Source organism: Populus nigra, chromosome 14 (genome assembly GCF_951802175.1).
Source record: "Populus nigra chromosome 14, ddPopNigr1.1, whole genome shotgun sequence".
NCBI lineage: Eukaryota > Viridiplantae > Streptophyta > Magnoliopsida > Malpighiales > Salicaceae > Populus > Populus nigra.
This window is the reverse complement of record NC_084865.1, coordinates 56,946-78,389: the sequence shown is the minus strand read 5'-3', so window position 1 is coordinate 78,389 and position 21,444 is coordinate 56,946. Positions and strand designations below refer to the sequence as shown.

At 39.6% G+C, this 21,444-nt stretch overlaps 2 protein-coding genes across 2 annotated transcripts; both read left to right on the top strand.

Annotated features, from left to right (window-relative positions):
* The first annotated feature begins 1,649 nt into the window (after positions 1–1,649).
* On the top strand, positions 1,650–14,039 carry LOC133673240 (uncharacterized). Its single transcript, XM_062093977.1, has 5 exons — positions 1,650–1,970; positions 2,046–3,873; positions 4,003–4,145; positions 7,122–12,269; positions 13,873–14,039. Exons 1-4 carry the CDS (start codon positions 1,650–1,652, stop codon positions 12,006–12,008), a joined length of 7,179 nt encoding a protein of 2,392 aa, XP_061949961.1. The 3' UTR covers positions 12,009–12,269; positions 13,873–14,039.
* A 3,212-nt stretch (positions 14,040–17,251) lies between these two features.
* On the top strand, positions 17,252–19,513 carry LOC133672942 (putative pentatricopeptide repeat-containing protein At3g25970). Its single transcript, XM_062093515.1, has one exon. The coding sequence runs from the start codon at positions 17,292–17,294 to the stop codon at positions 19,425–19,427; it is 2,136 nt and encodes a 711-aa protein (XP_061949499.1). The 5' UTR covers positions 17,252–17,291; the 3' UTR covers positions 19,428–19,513.
* The last annotated feature ends 1,931 nt before the right edge of the window (positions 19,514–21,444 follow it).

Genomic DNA, 21,444 nt, shown 5'->3' with positions numbered 1-21,444 from the left:
ATCAAGGGAATGCTAGGGTTCAGCGTGCACAACTCCAAATCCTTAGAAGAAATTTCGAAGTATTAGAGATGAAGCCTGGGGAAGCAGTGACTGATTACTTCTCGAGAGTACTGTTGGTGGCGAATGATATGAGGAATCTTGGAGAAGACATGACAAATGGGAAGATTGTTGAAAAGATACTGCGTACTCTAACTGAAAACTTCAATTACATCGTCTGCTCAATTGAAGAGTCAAACGACATCAACAAGCTTTCAGTAGATGAGCTGCAAAGCTCATTGCTCGTGCACGAACAGAAATTTAGAAGGCACAGAAGTGGTGATGATCAGGCATTAAGAATTTATGATGATAGATTTGGGAGTAGAAACCGAGGGAGGAGTAGTTTCAGGGGAAGAGGCCGTGGGAGAGGACCTCAAGTTTACAATAAAGCAACAGTGGAATGCTTCAAATGCCACAAACTTGGACACTTCCAATATGAATGTCCAAGTTTGAACAGAGAAGCCAATTATGCAGAATTGAATCAACTGGATGAGATGTTGTTGATGGCACATGCTGATTTAGGGAACAAAGACCCATGTTATACAGAATCGAACCAAGAACATGCCAATTTGCAGAGAAGAATTGATGAGGAGAACAAAGGTTCAAGGTACACAGAATTGAATCCAGAAGAGGAGAGGCTGTTAATGGTACATGCTGGGTTGCAGAAGAGAAACCGAAATGATGTTTGGTTTCTAGACTCAGGCTGCTCAAACCATATGTGTGGGGAACAAGGTATGTTTACCAACTTAGACACTAGTTTTCTGCATTCTGTCAAGTTGGGAAATAACAACCGAATGAAGGTAATTGGAAAAGGAAATGTGATATTGGTTAAAAATGGAGTGAATCATGTTTTGAATGAAGTATATCATGTTCCTGAACTCTCTAATAATCTGTTGAGCATTGGGCAACTTCAAGAGAATGGTTTAGCGATTTTGTTTAAGGGTGGATTTTGCAGAATTTATCACCCTGAAAGGGGACTTATAATTGAGACCATGATGAGTGCCAACAGAATGTTTATTCTGTTGGCTGAGACGCAGAGAGCTTTAAATGTTCCTAGGTGTTTGCAAGTAGATTCCATGGACTTACCTCGTCTGTGGCACAAGAGATTTGGCCATCTAAGTGCCAAGGGATTGCAGCTGTTGCAACAAAAGGGAATGGTCCGTGGATTTCCCCATTTTAAAGTTGCAAGTATGACATGCACAGAATGTTTTGTAGGCAAACAACGTAGGAATATAATCCCTAAGAAAAGCATATGGAGAGCATCACAACCACTAGAGTTAATTCATGCAGATATTTGTGGTCCTATCTCACCAAGGTCTAATGGGGGGAAGAGATATATGCTATGTTTTATTGATGATTATAGCAGAAAGTCATGGGTATATTTGTTAGTAGAGAAGAGTGAAGCATTTCAGTAATTCAAAGCTTTTCATAAGCTAGTTGAAAAGGAGAAAGAACTACCTTTGAAGTGTTTAAGAACAGACAATGGGGGAGAGTTTAATTCAAAGGAGTTCATTGATTTCTGTAAGCAAAATGGAATCAAAAGGCAGTTAACTGCTGCATACACGCCACAACAAAATGGTGTGGCTGAAAGGAAGAACCAAACCATGATGAACATGGTCCGTTGCTTGTTGGCAGACAAGAAGATGCCTAAGAGTTTTTGGCCTGAAGCTGTAATGTGGAGCTGCTATGTGTTGAACCGATGTCCATCTGCAGCAGTGAAAGAGGTGACACCTCAGGAGGCATGGACTGGGTTGAAACCTACTGTGGAACATTTTCGTGTGTTTGGATGTGTTGCACATGTCCACATTCCACACGAAAAGAGGGGCAAACTGGACAACCGAAGCTTCATTTGTATTCTGCTTGGATACAGTGAAGAGACCAAGGGTTATAGGTTGTATGATCCTATAGAAAAGAGGGTGGTAGTGAGCAGGGATGTATCTTTTGAAGAAGAGAAGGAGTGGGATTGGGGTGAAAAATTCCAGGAACAGATTCTGTTAGACCTAGAATAGGGTGAGCATCAAGAAGGAGAAAATGAAGGGGCTGTTGAAACTGACAGTGGGGAAGAAAGTGAAGAAGTCAACAGCAGTGAAGGCCAACAAAGTGTGAGGGAAAATGAAGTTACAGCTGAAGTTGCAGCTGAAGTTGAGGTAGAAGGAAATGAAGATGTTACTGCTGTGATAGAAAGGGGTAATGATGAGACTGAAGGGAGAACATGTCATGCCCCAGCATGGATGACAGATTATGTGGATGGAGAAGGTTTGAGTGAAGATGAGGTGTATGTCATGCAGATGGCAGCAGAGGATCCAGTTTACTATGAAGAAGCTGTGAAAGAAGAGAAGTGGGTACGGGCAATGGACAATGAGATTCAGTCCATTGAGAAAAATAACACTTGGTCACTAGTAGACTTACCAGCTGATGTCAAAAAGATTAGGGTAAAATGGGTTTATAAAACCAAGTACAATGAAGATGGGGAAATTGCAAAACACAAGGCGCGCCTGGTGGCAAAAGGGTACTCGCAAAAGGCTGGTATAGACTATACTGAAGTATTCGCACCAGTAGCTAGAATGGATACAGTGAGGATGATTATATCCATGGCTGCGCAGAAGGGATGGAAAATAGGCCAATTTGATGTGAAGTCTGCTTTTCTTCATGGGGAGTTATGCGAAAATGTTTACGTTGAACAACCAAAGGGATACATAAAGAGAGGAAAGGAGCAGATGGTCTACAGGTTGCACAAAGCCTTGTATGGGTTAAAACAGGCTCCGCGAGCTTGGTTTCACCGGATTGAAGCATACTTTCTTAAGGAAGGATTCCAGAAATGCGAAAGTGAGCAAACATTGTTCACAAAACAAGGCAAAGGGGGTAAGATTGTGATTGTTAGTGTTTATGTTGATGATCTAATTTTCACTGGTGATGACTATGACATGTTGGCTGAATTCAAAAGTTCAATGTTGAAAGAATTTGACATGTCTGACTTAGGAAATATGCATTTCTTTCTTGGAATTGAGGTGGTGCAAAGGGAAGATGGTATTTTCATTTGTCAACGAAAATACGCATTGGAGATTCTAATAAAATTTGGGATGTTGGAAAGTAACGAAGTGAGCAGTCCAATTATTCCGGGAGTTAAAATCAGCAAAGATAAGGATGGAACTCCAGTAGATGAGACATATTTCAAACAGTTAGTGGGGAGTTTGATGTACCTCACAGCCACACGACCAGACATGATGTTTGTCACATGTTTGGTAAGCAGGTATATGGCAAAACCCACTAACTTACATCTTCAGACTATAAAGAGAGCACTTCGGTATTTGAAGGGGACAGTGAGCTATGGTATCTACTATAGAAAGGATGGGAATGGTGAATTACGGGTCTATACAGACAGCGATTATGCTGGAGATGTGGAGGATAGGAAGAGTACAAGTGGTTATGTCTTCCTGTTGAATTTTGGTGCAGTATCATGGTGTTCAAAGAAGCAACCAATTGTCACTTTATCCACAACTGAAGCTGAATTTGTGGCCGCGGCAATGTGTACGTGTCAAGCCATATGGATAAAGAGGATATTAAAGGAGCTGAGGTATAATGATGAATATTGCACTCGCATATGGTGTGACAATAGTTCCACAATTAAGCTTTCAAAAAATCCCGTGATGCATGGACGTAGTAAACACATAGATGTGAGATATCACTTCTTGAGAAATCTCACTAAAGAAGGGCTGATCGACTTGGTGCACTGTGGAAGTAGGGATCAATTGGCTGATATAATGACTAAGCCCTTAAAGGCTGAAGATTTTCAGAGGCTTCGAAATTCACTTGGGGTTTGTGATCTTGCAGACTTAAGCTAATTGTTGCTGCAGCAATTAGGCTTAAGGGAGGGTTTGAAAGGGTATTTCAGTCACAGTTTGTTTAGTTAGCTATTTCTGTTATTAGTAATTGGTTTTCAATTTGTTTCTATTATTTCCATTCCAGCTCACATGCGTATAGCATGTCAAGCTTTTCCCCTTGTTTTCTCTGCTCGGTACTTCTATATAAACCAGAGCAAGAGCCTAATGAAGATTGAACGATTCATTGTTAATTTCTTGCGTCTTAAACATCCAGCTTTCATCTATTGTGTGATTTTTTGTCTGTGCATTTAACAACAACCATGTTAATAGATATCAAGACCGCAATATTTAGATGGTCTCATGATCACCATATATCCCTTAAGTTTCTTTTCTTTTGCCTTGTTTTAATTGTTAAAACTCAAAAAAAGTTGATGATTGGTGTAATGGAAGGTAGCAAGAATCCCATCAAGAAGCAACAGAGCATATCTAGCCTTGCATTGTGCTGAATCTTCCATCATCATCATCTTGGAATTTACTCTCAAAGCTGTACAATGTAGCAGCAGCAAAGTTTTAGCCTAAACAATTTCATTCTTCCTAAAACAGATTTCAATGACTGTATATATAAGATCAACCTTGCATTAATAAAAGTGTGCGTGGAAAATATTCATTGAAATCATTGCAGTGATCATTTCCTATATGGTATCAGAGCATTTAACCTCTAACAAGCCACCGATACTAATCTCAATCATCTCCTTCCCCAGACCATTGAACCAACTAGTATGAGGCAGGCAATATCTCATCCTCGTTGGCATGTGTGATGTTTTGTATTAAAGGGGTTGGAAAATACAATAAAGCCCTTGAAGGCTTAAAGGTTAGAATGAATTAAATGAGGGGTATAGTAGTAATTGAATAAATAGTTGATAAATATAAATAGTGAGAAGGAAAAAAAAAAAAAAACAAAAGAAGAGATCTGAAATTTAAGAACAAACCGTGAGAGAGAAGGGAGGAAGAAGAAGAAGAAGAGAAAAGAGGGGAAAATAAGGGAAAAAGAAAAGGAGTTGGAGGAAATAAGTTTAAAGGTAAGATTTAAGTTGTTAAATGTATAAATTTGTATTATTGAGCTTTTAATTTTGGTTTTGATAAATGTTAGGGTTTTGAAAATTTGTGTTTTGGGTTAATTGATGAATTAAGTTGAATGTTATAGAGTTAATTGTTGTGGGTATTTGATTATTTGGTTGATTTTGAGAGATTGAATTGAGAGATGATGATTTTGAGTTATGAATTGTGTAAATGGTGAATGTTGAGTTAGAAATTTGGCAAGAACAGTGGGTAACCTGTGAGAATTCTGAGTTGGAGGTTGAAGATGACGAAAATTCAATTTGGTCCCTCAATTTTGGAAAATTACAGTTTAGTCCCCAAACTTTGGAAAATTTGCAGAATGGTCCCTGGAGCCTATTCCGAGATTCTGAACAGAATAACATATGAATTATGGACAGAATTACTGTATAGATAAGAGAATTTAACACTTTCAATTTGGTCCTCCAATTTGACAAAAATTACAATTTGATCCTAAAAATTTGGTAAAATTCCAGAATGGTCCCTGGAGTATAATGAGATGATCTGGACAGAAATGAGGATGAATTATGGACATAATTTCAGTATATTCATGGATTTATGATAAATTTTAGTTTGGTCCTCCAATTTGACAAAAGTTGCAATTTGACCCTTAAAAATATGATAAATTCCAGATTAGTCCCTAGCTGTACTATTATCTTTTTCAGATTAGTTTGATGAATAATTGAGGGTTATTTAGTGAATTATTACCAATTTTATTAATTGTTTTATTATGGATTAGATTTCGGAAAAACCGTTAAATGTTGGGTTTTTAGGAAAGATAACTAGTTAGTTCAAAAACATTTAGGGTTATGGAATACACCCTTAGATAAGTGTATTAAATAGGTTATATATATTCTTTTGAGTCATTCTTAAATATGTCTCCTTTACATTCAGATAATTCTGATATTCTACCGGCGGGACGTCAGTAGGATTTTCTTCGATATCAGCTTTGAGTTTTGTTGCTTTCGAGTCAGGTGAGTGGATAATTTTCCATATGCATGAGAAATATTATAAATATTTGATTTGCTAATATGAATTGGATCATGCTTCTTGATAATATATATGTTAATTATTATCCTTGTTTTGATAAAGCATGATCAATTGTTGAATCTGAATTCTTGATATGAACCAACATATATTTTGAATTGACTTCTGAATTGATAGCTCCTCATTTGATTGATGTCATGAGTTGAGTTTTGAGATATGAATATGTTTGTTAGATTATGATTATGAATCTATGGTATGTAAGTCAGAATACCCATGCTAACAGGGTAGTGTTAGTCTTTGTGCACATCGTATCTGAACCCTAGTTGGTCGGGGGAGTCACCAACCTGTGTGGACTGATCATCCCACAGTACGGAGCCTCATGCTCATTGCATTTTGATTTTCTGACGAGTTTTACCATATGATCTTCTTGTTATGGCCAATTTGAGAACACTTCCATAAGAACCTAAATCCATACTTGTATATATATTTCTCATTGCTGTATTACCTCGTGTGTGTGTATTGAACGTTATCTACTCACTGAGTTGTTGAACATATTTCTCATTGCTGTATTACCTCGTGTGTGTATATTGAACGTTATCTACTCACTGAGTTGTTGAACTCACCATCTCATTATTTATCCTTTTCAGGCTTATAGCTTGATAGCAGGTCATTTTGTTGGACCTTCAGAACCTGCTCTTTTGGTAGTAATTTGTACCTTTCCTTTATGTCTAGTTAGTGCTCCAAAACTCTGAACTTTTATAAACTTTTGTATTAAGACAATTCAATTATATTATGAAGTTGATTTTGTTATTAATGCTGCGTTGAACTCTGATTGAGTTAGGATAAGTTGTGTGTAAGTTTGGGTTCGCATAGGTATGGAACCTTGGAGGGGAACCTTGCCTATGTGCCGGTCATGGATCCGGGACTCGGGTCGTGACAAACTTGGTATCAGAGCTTTAGGTTAAAGAAACAATAATATAATTAAATTCATAATAAATGGAGCATTAGGATCCGTGTTGTCTTGTTTGTTGTCTTTGAAATTCTGAATTGTCATTAAGCATGTCTTCTTCCTTGTGATAGATATGCTTTCCTATAATTCTGTGATAATTATCATGCTATTGTTCTAGCATGACTTGAGTGCTCTCATTTTTTTTATTTTAGGAAATGCCGAGGAATAGACGAATAGCTGATACTGTTAGAGTAGAGGATGATCAGGATGATGTCCCTATTGTGCGGTTGAGAACTGCAAGGCAAAGAAGGAGGCGCGGTGCACCCGTGCCTCAACATGTTGAGGAGGTACCTCCACCAGTAGAGGAAGAGCCTCAGGAGATAGAAGAGGAAGATATGGTTGATGAAACAGATGTGGGGGTAGCTGACCCTGAACCTGTTACAGAGTTTCAGCAACTTAGCCAGGTTGTGCGGACCTGGATAGAGTTTTCTATGGAGAGAGATAGAAGGAGGGATAGAGATGTACCCTCGACATCTCACACTGTTCAGGGAGTTAATGTGCCGTTGAATGACTTCATGAAGTTGGCACCTCCTATTTTTACTGGGATGGACAGTTCAGAGGATCCTCAGAGGTTCCTAGATGATATTTGGCGACGGTGTGAAGCTTTGGGATGTACAGACCACCGAGCTGTGAGTTTGGCATCGTTCAGGTTGGAAGGAGATGTGGCAATCTCTTGGTTTGAGTCTAGAAAAAGAGCAAGACCAGTAGAGGCTCAGTGGACATGGAAGGAGTTTAACTCCATGTTCTTAGACAGGTTTCTCCCTCAGAGCGTCAGGGATGCTCGACTTTATGAGTTTGAGAGGCTATCTCAGGGGAGCATGACAGTGGATGAGTATGATCTGAAGTTTACTCAGCTGTCTAGGTATGCAGAGCATCTTCTACCCACTGAGGAGTGGAGGGTGAAGAGGTTTATTAGAGGACTCAAATCCTCTATGTATTTGGTGATGGTGTCACAGGTGTTTCCATCATACTCCTCAGCTGTTGACAGCGCCAGATTGATAGAGGCGCGAGAATTAGAGGACATGATTGCAGGCCAGTCTAAGAGGCCTAGAGAAGAGGGTCAGTCTTTTAGGCAACAGGGATTAAGTGCAGGTCCGTCTAGGGGACGAAGTGGCCGTCAGGGCTCATGGGTTCAGAGGAGGTTTAGACAGAGACCGTCAGTTAGTGGCTCAGGCGGTCAGAGTGGCAGTAGTGGTACTCAGAGTTTAGTTCAGACTGCACCTCGTAGTTCATTTGTTTCACCTAGTGATAGTTCTTCATGTCAGCATTGTGGAGGAAGTCATACTAGTGCAGAGTGCTACAGAAGGACTGGGGCTTGTTTTAGTTGTGGCCAGATAGGTCATAAGATCAGAGAGTGCCCGAGGAGACAGTTGTCAGCTTCGGGGTTATCTGCTTCAGTCCAGCATTCTATTCAGGCACCATCGACGAGCCAGTCTGTGGCTCATGGGGGTAGAGGTTTTGGTGGCCGTGGTCAGAGAGGTCGGGGTGCAGGTGATAGAGGTCAGATACAGCAGGGTCAGGGGCATGCCAGAGTTTTTGCCTTGACTCAGCAGGATGCTCAGGCATCCAACACAGTTGTTTCAGGTATTCTTCCTGTTTGCTCTTTTGAAGCAAAAGTTTTGTTTGATACGGGTGCAACCCATTCATTTGTGTCTCCATATTTTGCCATGAGGTTAGATAAACAACCAACCTTGTTAAAATCCCCGATTTCAGTCTCCACTCCCTTAGATGAATTAATATTAGTGAAGTATGTGTATCTGGATTGTGAAATAGAGATTGGAGATAAGATCTTTATGGGAGACTTAAATGTCTTAGATATGGTTGATTTTGATGTGATTTTGGGAATGGATTGGTTGGCAAAGCATAGGGCTTCAGTAAATTGTTGGGGTAAGAAAATAATATTTGATCTAGATGAAGAAGTTGGGTTGGTATTTCAAGGAGATAAGATTGGGTCTCCATCAATTATGTTGTCAGCTATCTCGAGGAAAATGGCTAGAAAAGGGATACAGTGCTACCTAGCATATATAGTGGATGTAGAGAAAGAAGTTCCCCAATTAGACCAAGTCCCTATAGTTAGGGAGTTTATTGATGTCTTTCCCGATGACTTACCTGGATTGCCTCCGTATAGGGAAATTGAGTTTTGTATTGATTTGGTTCCGGGTACTGAACCAATATCAATGGCACCATATAGGATGGCACCAGCAGAATTGAGGGAGCTAAAGGAGCAACTGCAGGATTTGTTGGATAAAAAGTTTATCCGACCAAGTGTGTCCCCTTGGGGAGCCCCAGTGTTGTTTGTGAAGAAGAAAGATGGGTCATTGAGGTTGTGTATAGATTATAGGCAACTGAATCGGGTGACAGTTCGAAATAGATACCCACTCCCTCGCATAGATGATTTGTTTGACCAATTGCAGGGAGCTCAATTCTTTTCTAAGATCGATCTTCGATCTGGGTATCATCAGTTGAGGATAAGAGATGAGGACATTTTAAAAACAGCTTTCAGAACTCGGTATGGTCATTATGAGTTCTTAGTGATGTCTTTTGGGTTGACGAATGCACCAGCAGCTTTTATGGATTTGATGAATAGAGTGTTTGGCCAGTTTATTGATCGATTTGTGATAGTTTTTATTGATGATATTTTGGTGTATTCGAGGTCTAGGGAGGAGCATGAGCAGCACTTGAGAATGGTGCTTCAAACTTTGCGAGATCATCAGTTGTATGGCAAGTTCTCAAAGAGTGAGTTTTGGTTGGAGAGTGTAGCATTTCTTGGGCATGTAGTGTCAAGGAATGGGATTGAGGTTGATCCTCAAAAGATTGAGGCAGTTAAGCAGTGGCTTAGGCCTACTTCGGCGACAGAGATAAGAAGTTTCTTAGGGTTGGCCGGCTATTATCGGAGGTTTGTGGAGAACTTTTCTCGGATTTCTGCACCATTGACTAAGTTAACGCAGAAAAATGTTAAGTTTCAGTGGTCTGAAGCTTGTGAGAAAAGTTTCTTAGAGTTGAAAGAGAGATTGACTACAGCGCCTATTCTGGCAGTACCATCAGGTTCTGGTGGTTACACAGTGTATTGTGATGCTTCGAGAGTGGGGTTAGGATGTGTTCTAATGCAGCATGGCAAGGTTATTGCCTATGCTTCATGGCAGCTGAAGAAGCATGAACAGAACTATCCTACACATGATTTAGAGATGGCGGCTGTAATTTTTGCCTTGAAGATTTGGAGGCACTACTTGTATGGTGAAACTTGTGAGATCTTCACAGATCACAAGAGTTTGAAATATATCTTTCAGCAGAGAGATCTAAACCTGAGGCAGAGGAGATGGATGGAACTGCTGAAGGATTATGATTGTACCATACATTACCACCCAGGTAAGGCAAATGTAGTTGCCGATGCTTTGAGTAGAAAATCATCAGGGAGCTTAGCTCATATTCAGGAGGTACGAAGACCTCTGATTAGGGAGCTGCATGAGTTGGTGGATGAAGGAGTCAGATTTGATCTTAGTGAAGCTGGAGCAATGGTTGCTCATTTTCAGGTTAAGTCAGATTTGTTTGATAAGATAAAAGCAGCTCAGAAGAAAGATGATTCACTACTCAGGATTAGAAATGAGGTTGAGCAGGGTAAAGCTGCAGGTTTTGTGATAGGTGATGATGATGTGCTGAGATATAGGGATAGACTTTGTGTACCTGATGTAGATGATCTGAGGAGAGAATTGATGGTAGAGGCACATCAGACAGTTTACACAATGCATCCAGGTTCCACCAAGATGTATAAAGACCTTAAGGTGTGTTATTGGTGGAATAGGATGAAAGCTGATGTAGCAGATTTTGTTTCTAGGTGTTTGACCTGTCAGAGGGTAAAGGGTGAACACCAAAAACCTCCTGGATTGTTGCAACCATTGTTGATTCCAGAATGGAAGTGGGAAAGGATCACAATGGACTTTGTGACAGGATTGCCTAGGAGTCAGGAGGGTTATGATTCAATATGGGTGATTGTTGACAGGTTGACAAAATCAGCCCATTTTCTGCCAGTTAAGATTACTTATGGATATGCAAAGTTGGCAGAATTGTTTATTAGTGAGATTGTACGGTTGCATGGAGTGCCAATCTCAATAGTGTTTGATAGAGGTCCACAGTTTACATCGCGGTTTTGGGTGAAATTCCAAGAAGCTATGGGTACTAAAGTGCAGTTGAGTACAGCTTTTCACCCTCAGACAGATGGTCAATCTGAGAGGACTATTCAGATCTTGGAGGATATGCTGAGGGCTTGTGTCATGGATTTTGGAGTTGGTTGGAGTAAGTTCCTACCATTAGTGGAATTTGCTTACAACAACAGTTATCAGGCTAGCATAGAGATGGCACCTTATGAGGCTTTGTATGGTCGGAAGTGTAGATCACCGGTTTGTTGGTTTGAGGTTGGTGAGAAGAGGCTAATGGGACCGGAGTTGATTCAGATTACCTCAGAGAAGATAGAGGTAATTAGAAAGAAGCTTCAAACAGCTCAGAGTAGACAAAAAAGTTACGCGGATAGAAGAAGGCGTGACTTAGAGTTTTCAGTGGGTGATTGTGTGTTCTTAAAAGTATCACCGACAAAAGGAGTATTCAGGTTTGGGAAGAAAGGCAAGTTGAGTCCTCGATTCATTGGACCGTATGAGATTCTGGAGAGAGTTGGGGTGGTTGCTTATAGGTTAGCATTACCACCAAACTTGTCTGCTATTCATCCGGTATTTCATGTTTCCATGCTAAGGAAGTATATGTCAGATCCATCGCATGTATTAGAGGTTTATCCCATTGAATTGAGGGATGATATGGTTTATGAGGTGCAACCAGAAGCTATAGTCGACCGACAAGTGAGGAAGCTTAGGTCGAAGGATATAGCTTCAGTGAAAGTGAAATGGAAAGGTCATTCACGTGAGGAAGCGACCTGGGAGCTCGAGGATAAGATGCGTGAGGAGTATCCTCATCTTTTCGATAATCTCGGTAAGTATTCAATCTTTTTTATTAAGTTTCGAGGACGAAACTTTTATAAGGTGGGGAGATTGTGATGTTTTGTATTAAAGGGGTTGGAAAATACAATAAAGCCCTTGAAGGCTTAAAGGTTAGAATGAATTAAATGAGGGGTATAGTAGTAATTGAATAAATAGTTGATAAATATAAATAGTGAGAAGGAAAAAAAAAAAAAAACAAAAGAAGAGATCTGAAATTTAAGAACAAACCGTGAGAGAGAAGGGAGGAAGAAGAAGAAGAAGAGAAAAGAGGGGAAAATAAGGGAAAAAGAAAAGGAGTTGGAGGAAATAAGTTTAAAGGTAAGATTTAAGTTGTTAAATGTATAAATTTGTATTATTGAGCTTTTAATTTTGGTTTTGATAAATGTTAGGGTTTTGAAAATTTGTGTTTTGGGTTAATTGATGAATTAAGTTGAATGTTATAGAGTTAATTGTTGTGGGTATTTGATTATTTGGTTGATTTTGAGAGATTGAATTGAGAGATGATGATTTTGAGTTATGAATTGTGTAAATGGTGAATGTTGAGTTAGAAATTTGGCAAGAACAGTGGGTAACCTGTGAGAATTCTGAGTTGGAGGTTGAAGATGACGAAAATTCAATTTGGTCCCTCAATTTTGGAAAATTACAGTTTAGTCCCCAAACTTTGGAAAATTTGCAGAATGGTCCCTGGAGCCTATTCCGAGATTCTGAACAGAATAACATATGAATTATGGACAGAATTACTGTATAGATAAGAGAATTTAACACTTTCAATTTGGTCCTCCAATTTGACAAAAATTACAATTTGATCCTAAAAATTTGGTAAAATTCCAGAATGGTCCCTGGAGTATAATGAGATGATCTGGACAGAAATGAGGATGAATTATGGACATAATTTCAGTATATTCATGGATTTATGATAAATTTTAGTTTGGTCCTCCAATTTGACAAAAGTTGCAATTTGACCCTTAAAAATATGATAAATTCCAGATTAGTCCCTAGCTGTACTATTATCTTTTTCAGATTAGTTTGATGAATAATTGAGGGTTATTTAGTGAATTATTACCAATTTTATTAATTGTTTTATTATGGATTAGATTTCGGAAAAACCGTTAAATGTTGGGTTTTTAGGAAAGATAACTAGTTAGTTCAAAAACATTTAGGGTTATGGAATACACCCTTAGATAAGTGTATTAAATAGGTTATATATATTCTTTTGAGTCATTCTTAAATATGTCTCCTTTACATTCAGATAATTCTGATATTCTACCGGCGGGACGTCAGTAGGATTTTCTTCGATATCAGCTTTGAGTTTTGTTGCTTTCGAGTCAGGTGAGTGGATAATTTTCCATATGCATGAGAAATATTATAAATATTTGATTTGCTAATATGAATTGGATCATGCTTCTTGATAATATATATGTTAATTATTATCCTTGTTTTGATAAAGCATGATCAATTGTTGAATCTGAATTCTTGATATGAACCAACATATATTTTGAATTGACTTCTGAATTGATAGCTCCTCATTTGATTGATGTCATGAGTTGAGTTTTGAGATATGAATATGTTTGTTAGATTATGATTATGAATCTATGGTATGTAAGTCAGAATACCCATGCTAACAGGGTAGTGTTAGTCTTTGTGCACATCGTATCTGAACCCTAGTTGGTCGGGGGAGTCACCAACCTGTGTGGACTGATCATCCCACAGTACGGAGCCTCATGCTCATTGCATTTTGATTTTCTGACGAGTTTTACCATATGATCTTCTTGTTATGGCCAATTTGAGAACACTTCCATAAGAACCTAAATCCATACTTGTATATATATTTCTCATTGCTGTATTACCTCGTGTGTGTATATTGAACGTTATCTACTCACTGAGTTGTTGAACTCACCATCTCATTATTTATCCTTTTCAGGCTTATAGCTTGATAGCAGGTCATTTTGTTGGACCTTCAGAACCTGCTCTTTTGGTAGTAATTTGTACCTTTCCTTTATGTCTAGTTAGTGCTCCAAAACTCTGAACTTTTATAAACTTTTGTATTAAGACAATTCAATTATATTATGAAGTTGATTTTGTTATTAATGCTGCGTTGAACTCTGATTGAGTTAGGATAAGTTGTGTGTAAGTTTGGGTTCGCATAGGTATGGAACCTTGGAGGGGAACCTTGCCTATGTGCCGGTCATGGATCCGGGACTCGGGTCGTGACAGCATGAGTCCATGTCCATTGAGCTTACTCCTCTTATGGAACATGGGACATACTTCCCTCTCTTTTAAATTGCAATTCGGGAGGTTATAAGTGGGTATTTAGGGTGACGAGAAAAGCTAATGGGTCAGTGGATAGGTTCAAAGCCTGTCTTGTTTCCCAGGGCTACAATCAAAGACCATGACTTGATTACAAAGAAACATCTAGCCCTGTAGTCCAACCTGCCACCGTTAGAGATGTTCTTACTATTGCTGTTATGAATTGATGGCGGTTGAGGAAAATTGATGCTCGCAACGCTTTTTTAATTCATGAACTAACTGAAGAAGTATACAAGTTGCAACCCCCATGTTTTAAAGATGTGTCTAGGCCTAATCATGTTTGCAGATTGTGAAAAGTAATCTTCCCGGGTTTGGTATACAGCTCTCAAAACTGCAATTCTACAACTTGGTTTTTAGAATCCCAAGGCAAATCCATCACTATTCATCTCCGACCGAGACTTCATCACTTGTTTTTGACTGGTTTATATTGATGATCTTGTCATTACAAGCAATCATTCAATATTTGTTAAGAAACCTGGGTGAGAGTTTTTCTCTCAAGGACATGGATCTTCTCTTGTGTATTCTTTTTCTAGGTATTGAGGTTGTGCCCACTCAAGTAGGGTTATTTTTATCACAACATAAATATGCATATGATGTCCTATCCACCACTAACATGAGTGGTGCAAAGGATGTTTCTACTCCAATTTCCACGAGTCATTCTCTTCAATTAGTTGATGGCACTGCTTCTGTGGACAGCACAGAGTTTCAGAGTTTCGCAGAGTTATTGGCAGCCTTCAATATCCTATTTGCAGTAAACAAACTCTCTCATTTTATACACAGTCCAACCCAAAGTCACTAGATAACAAGAAAAAGGCTTTTTCGATATTTAAAACCGACCATTTTCCATGGCATACAATCGTTAAAGATGGTATTCCTGCTTTAAGAACCTTTTCTGATGCAGATTGGGCAGGCAATATTGATGATCACACTTCCAAATCTGCATATGTAAGCTTCTTGGGTTCAACTCCTATATCTTGGAGCTCAAAGAAGCAAAGAGTTGTTGCAAGATCCTCAACTGAGGCAGAATATTGTACACTTGCTAACGCAACATCAGAAACAATGTGGCTCCTTAATCTCTTCCATGAACTAGGTTTCAAATTCACATCAACACCTCATCTCCTATGTGGCAGCAAATCATTCTTGCATGAAACACATTCAAATAGATCTTCATTTTGTACATGACATAGTTTAATTAGGTATTTTGCAAGTCAGACACGTTCATACTGAAGATCCTAGCTAACTTACTGACAGCCACTACCCAGGAACAAGATTGATCTTACTCATGGAAGCTCAATCTTGCAAGGGCATATAAAGGAATGTAGCAAGAATCTCGATCAAAAAGCAATAAAGTTTATCTAGCCTTGAATTGTTCTGAATCTTCTATCATTATCACTCTCACAACTGTACAATGTAGCAGTAGCAAAGTTTAAGCCTAAACAATTTCATTCTTCCTAAAACAGATTTCAATGACTATATATAAGATCAACCTCATATTAATAAAAATGTGTGTGGAAAATATTCATTGAAATCATTGCAGTGATCATTTCCTATAGTCGGTACATGACAATTGACATCGATGCTAAGAAAGGCTTGCATCTAAAAGATGACTTCGCAATTTTAAAGCTTGCCCTCGAAATACCACATTTTAACATTTGGTTATCTCTTCCTTCCTTCCTGGTTTAGAAAGACAAAAATACACTTTAAAATCGTCGTAAGAACATATTTATTCTTAAATGTGCAAAGCTCTCATAGCAGTTTCATTTTCCAGGAAGAGGATAATGAGTGCGTAAATGAAAATGATGCTGATCTGAACAAAATTCTAAACAAGCAGAGAAGACATGCTGTAGCAGTAGCTCCAGGGGAGCAGAGGAGGAGTATTGCATCCAGAAGCACTTACAAAGACAAGGGTACTGGCAAATCCTCCCAGAATTCCCGAATGCAGAGACAATTGTGCAGCTGGTGAAATAAGCAAAAGCTTTGTGCAATGATAGGCAGAGGGTGTCAATTGAGTTGTTTGCGGCAATACTACAACGAAGAAATCATTTTCCCTAACTTTGTTGTGCGAAACAACTCGGAAAAAAGAAGTGAAAGAAAAGCTCCGAGTATAAGCATGATGAAGCGGCATGAATGGAAAGAAGCAGAAGGAAAGCTCTTGATTCTGTTTTCAGTACGTCGGAGTTGAATATCACGGGCTTCTTCTTGTTTTTTCTTTTTTCTACTATTTATAGATAGATGGTGTTATATAGCTAGGAAGAGGAAGAGGAAGAGGTGTGGCCTGTTGCGCCATTGAATTTTTTCTACTGAATTCTGATGGGATATGTCTGCGAGCATTTTCCTTGCCAATATCAGTGTTGGGATCTCAACTGAAGTGGATTTTCAGAGATGGTTTTGGATTGTTGCTCGTCGAACTCATAATATTATCATGTTTAAGATTGATAACTCGGAAATAATTTGCCTGTGATGACTTGCTTCTGTACCATCCTACTGCCCTTATGATGAAGCATACGAACCACCAACAATTGACATATTACATCCATATGCCACAAACCCCTTGGCAGAATGAGAGACTACAACAAGTGCATCCATCCATCACATACAACTGGGAGGTAGGTGTGAGGACAATGCATCCATTCTTCAGGACGAAAATGAATAGTAAAACGCAGGAAAAGCAAAGGGGTTCATCTGACAACTGCTTGAAAACTGATGGTTGTGGGAAGGCATAACACCTTAGAGTCACATAAGCGATTTGAGTGAGATACAGCGCTTTTCTCAATATTGAAAAATGGAATGGATGAAACAATCAAAGCTTCATCTTTATGGCTGGTACTTGCGGAGAGATGGTAAACTGCGTTTCTGCTTGATCAAGTTTCACTAATACGGGCGGGCTTCGCCAATTCACGGACCAAGTTGGCAAATTTACAATTATTGGGCCGAGGCCCATGTAGTGGTTCTAAAATAACAACTAACCCACGAGACCTTCGGCATCTCGGCATCATCAGCCAAGCTCGTCATTGTAACAGAGAGAGAGGATGAATGAGGCCGTTGAATTCAGTGGTTGAGAGCTCAAGACATGCTTTGTACAACGTTTTCTTAACCCATTGCCAGGCCTTCAAATCAGGTATTATTTCCCACATTTACGTTGCCAACAACATCCTCTTTCGCTATTCAAAATGTTTCTCTGGAGACTTAAATCTTGCATGCAAACTGTTCGACGAAATGCCCCACAAAGACACCGTTACCTGGAACACCATGATCACTGGCTATGTAGAGTCTGGGAACTTGGGTGCTGCTTGGGAGTTTCTAAAATCCATGAAAAGACGTGGCTTTCAAGCTGATGGTTATACCTTTGGAAGTATACTAAAAGGGGTAGCTCACGCCTGTCGACATGATCTTGGGCAACAAGTGCATTCCTTGATTGTTAAGATTGGTTATGAGCAGAGTGTTTATGCGGGTAGCGCTTTATTGGACATGTATGCCAAGTGTGAGAGAGTTGAAGATGCGTATGATGTGTTTCAAGGCATGCCAGTGCGTAATTTTGTCTCGTGGAATGCACTCATTGATGGCTTTGTGCAAGTCGGAGACCGCGACACTGCATTTTGGCTATTAGATTGTATGCAGAAGGAAGGTGTTAGGATTGAAGATGGCACATTTGCTCCGCTTTTGACATTGCTTGATGGTGACAAGTTCTATAAGTTGACGATGCAGCTTCACTGTAAGATTATTAAACATGGCCTTGAGTTCTACAATGCTTTATGTAATGCTACACTCACTGCATATTCAGAATGTGGTTTGTTAGAAGATGCTAAAAGGGTGTTTGATGGTGCTGTTGGTACCCGAGATTTGGTTACCTGGAATTCCATGCTAGTAGCTTACCTAGTTCATGATAATGATGAGGATGCATTTAATCTTTTCTTGGAGATGCAAGGGTTTGGCTTCGAGCCCGACATCTATACCTATACCTGTGTCATAAGTGCTTGTTTTGCAGCAGCGCATAAAAATTATGGGAAATCCTTCCACGCATTGGTGATAAAGAGGGGACTGGAAGAATCAGTGACTATCTGCAATGCATTAATAACTATGTATCTCAAATTGAATAATAAATCCATGGAAGCTGCGTTAAACTTGTTCCATTCCATGAAGTCTAAGGACCGAGTCTCTTGGAATTCCATTTTAACAGGGTTTTCACAAATGGGGTTTAGTGAAGATGCTTTGAAACTCTTTGGGCATATGAGATCTTCACTGGAGGAAATTGATGACTATGCCTATTCGGCTGTCCTTAGATCCTGCTCAGATTTAGCAATCCTCCAATTAGGCCAACAGATTCATCTCTTGACTGTTAAGACAGGTTTTGACTCAAATGATTTTGTAGCCAGTTCATTGATTTTTATGTACTCCAAGTGTGGAATTATTGAAGATGCTTGGAAATGTTTTGAAGATACCACAAAAGAAAGCTCAATTACTTGGAATTCAATTATGTTTGCATATGCACAACATGGGCAGGGTGATGTTGCACTGGACCTCTTCTCCATAATGAGAGAGAGAGAGGTGAAGCTGGATCATGTAACCTTTGTTGCAGTTCTGACCGCATGTAGCCACGTTGGACTGGTTGAACAAGGTCGCTGTGTTCTAAAATCCATGGAATCTGACTACGGGATTCCTCCTCGGATGGAGCATTATGCTTGTGCGGTTGATTTATTTGGTCGTGCTGGATATCTGGAGGAGGCAAAAGCCTTGATTGATTCAATGCCATTTCAACCCAATGCAATGGTGTTGAAAACTCTATTGGGTGCTTGTAGGGCTTGTGGTAACATTGAGTTAGCTGCTCAGGTAGCAAGCCAGTTGCTAGAGGTAGAGCCTGAAGAGCACTGCACGTACGTTATCCTCTCAAACATGTATGGGCATCTTAAGAGGTGGGATGACAAAGCCTCTGTGACAAGACTGATGAGGGAGAGGAAGGTGAAGAAGGTCCCTGGTTGGAGTTGGATAGAGGTGAAGAATGAGGTACATGCATTCAAGGCTGAAGATCGATCCCACCCCTATTCCGAAGATGTGTATCAGATATTGGGAGAATTAATGGAAGAAATGAAGAGGCTACATTCTCTTGCTAGCTTTGATTCTTTGATGCATGATGTCAATCATATGTACCCGAGCAGTGATTTAAGTTACTGAACCTTAAGTTATTGTTCATCGATTCCGGAAAATTTTGCAATTACCTAAGCTGAAACAAATATAAAATTTTACATCACTCGAGTGTATATTTGCTAGTGCATTGTAAGTGTTTTCATAAAAATTAAATACTATTGGATTGAAAAGACTTCAATTTGATATATATATCAAATTGAATATTTTGATATCTTATCAAAACCATTCAAAAAAGCGTAAAACTGATGTGTTGGGTGTCAAGATTGTCTTTCCATTTTTTAAGAGGCCCTGCTTCCTTCCATCCTTGCAGTCATTACATTTCTATCAGAAGTTAACCAGGCAAGCACATGTCATTCCAAAAAGAAAAAAAAAAACTAAGCAAGCATATGCGGCAGACAAGCAAGATGTACTCAAATCACCCCACCAACCATCCTGTCCTCAAAACCCCACGACCTGCTCAGATAATAGAGTACCTTACATTGTAAGAAACTGCATTGCCCTTTCCCACATTTGTGCCTCTTCCAAGTTCAAACTGAAGCAAATCCTTGCCTTTTCTATGAGGCATGGCATCCCACTAACCAACTTAGAAATGGGCAGGCACCTTATATACACCGCTGTTTCCCTTTCAGTCCCTATGACCTATGCACACTATTTTTGTTCAAATCCAAAGCCCAGATGTTTTCACATGGAATACCATGATTATGCTGAGAGTGAAAATCCAAAACCAGCCACTGAATTGTACCACCACGTGCAACTGAAACCTGACACACGTCAAACATATCCTTTTCTTTGATTGTTGGATTGGCTGTTAATGGATTCGGTAAAGAAACGTTTGAGCATTTCCAGGAGATGGAGAGAGAGGAATTGGTGCCTAGTGGGATCACTTTTGTTGGGATCTTATATATGCTTCTAGTCATAGTGGTAAGGTTAATGAGGGGTTTGAATACTTCAAAAGGATCGATGGATCGAGGAATATGATATTGTGCCTAGAATAGAGCACTATGTTTGCATGGTTGATTTGCTAGGTAGAGCGGGCTTGGCGAAAGAAGCATATGATCAATCTATTTAAGATATGCCTTAGCAGCCTAATGCTGTTGTTTGGAGGACCTTGTTAGGGGCTTGCACAATACATGGGCATTTAGGTTTAGGAGCCTTTGCAAGAGCCCAAGTACACTTACAGTTGGAGCCTAAAGATAGTGGAGATTATGTGCTAATCTCCAATCTGTATGCATACGAGCAGCGTAGATGTGCATGAGGTGAGAAGGACAATGCTTTATGAAGGAGTGAGAAAAAATCCAGGGAAAAGCCTTGTAGAGTTGGGAAATCATGTCCATGAATTTGTTATGGGTGATTGGACTCATCCTCAAAGTAAGACAATAAATGAAATTCTAGTGGAGATAGCGAAGAAGTTGAAATTGGCAGGTTAATTGCCAATTTCAACTTGACCAATATAATCGTAAGGAGAAGAAAAAACACTCTGTGCATGCCATGTTTCTCCCTTACTTGCCGTGATTATACCGCTTGTTGCTGTCTTTTATTTTTCCGGACTGTGTGAGGGTGGATATGAAGATTTTGAGCTGCATGCCTTAGAAACCACGGCTAGCATTTGCACGTGATTTGACTATTCATGCAACTGGGTGACTGATGTGGCAGTGACAACGACATGAAAGCTGGTGCTTTTCTGGTGGCTTCTTGTATGCACCAGGGAAGACTGGAGAGGACTGCTGGAGTGGAACCCGTGAGTGTACTTGTTGCATGTGAGTGTGGAGAGTGTAGCAGCATGCATGGGAGGAGATGGCAGGCGAGGGTGCAGCTCGGTCCATGTGTGCAGGGTGGATGTATGCGTTATTTGGTATATATATACCAATGCACTTCCTTCTTCACAGCAACTTCAGCAACATATACTTGCCACGAGAACGTTTCCTGCATTTCACCATAATTTAGCTTGGAAGAGGAGGAGGAGACAGAAGAGGAGACAGAGATAGACAAGGACACAGAGGAAGAGTCTTCTGACTACAAGATGGAACGAAGATATTTGAGGTCT

Bases quoted from the DNA above. Each gene is read 5' to 3' on its own strand.
- LOC133673240 (XM_062093977.1), top strand. From the start codon at position 1,650: ATGGTCCGTTGCTTGTTGGCAGACAAGAAGATGCCTAAGAGTTTTTGG. The intron at 1,971-2,045 runs GTATCTTTTGAA...GACCTAGAATAG, and splicing joins GGGTGGTAGTGAGCAGGGAT to GGTGAGCATCAAGAAGGAGA. The intron at 4,146-7,121 runs GTGATTTTTTGT...TTTTTATTTTAG, and splicing joins ATCCAGCTTTCATCTATTGT to GAAATGCCGAGGAATAGACG.
- LOC133672942 (XM_062093515.1), top strand. From the start codon at position 17,292: ATGAGGCCGTTGAATTCAGTGGTTGAGAGCTCAAGACATGCTTTGTAC.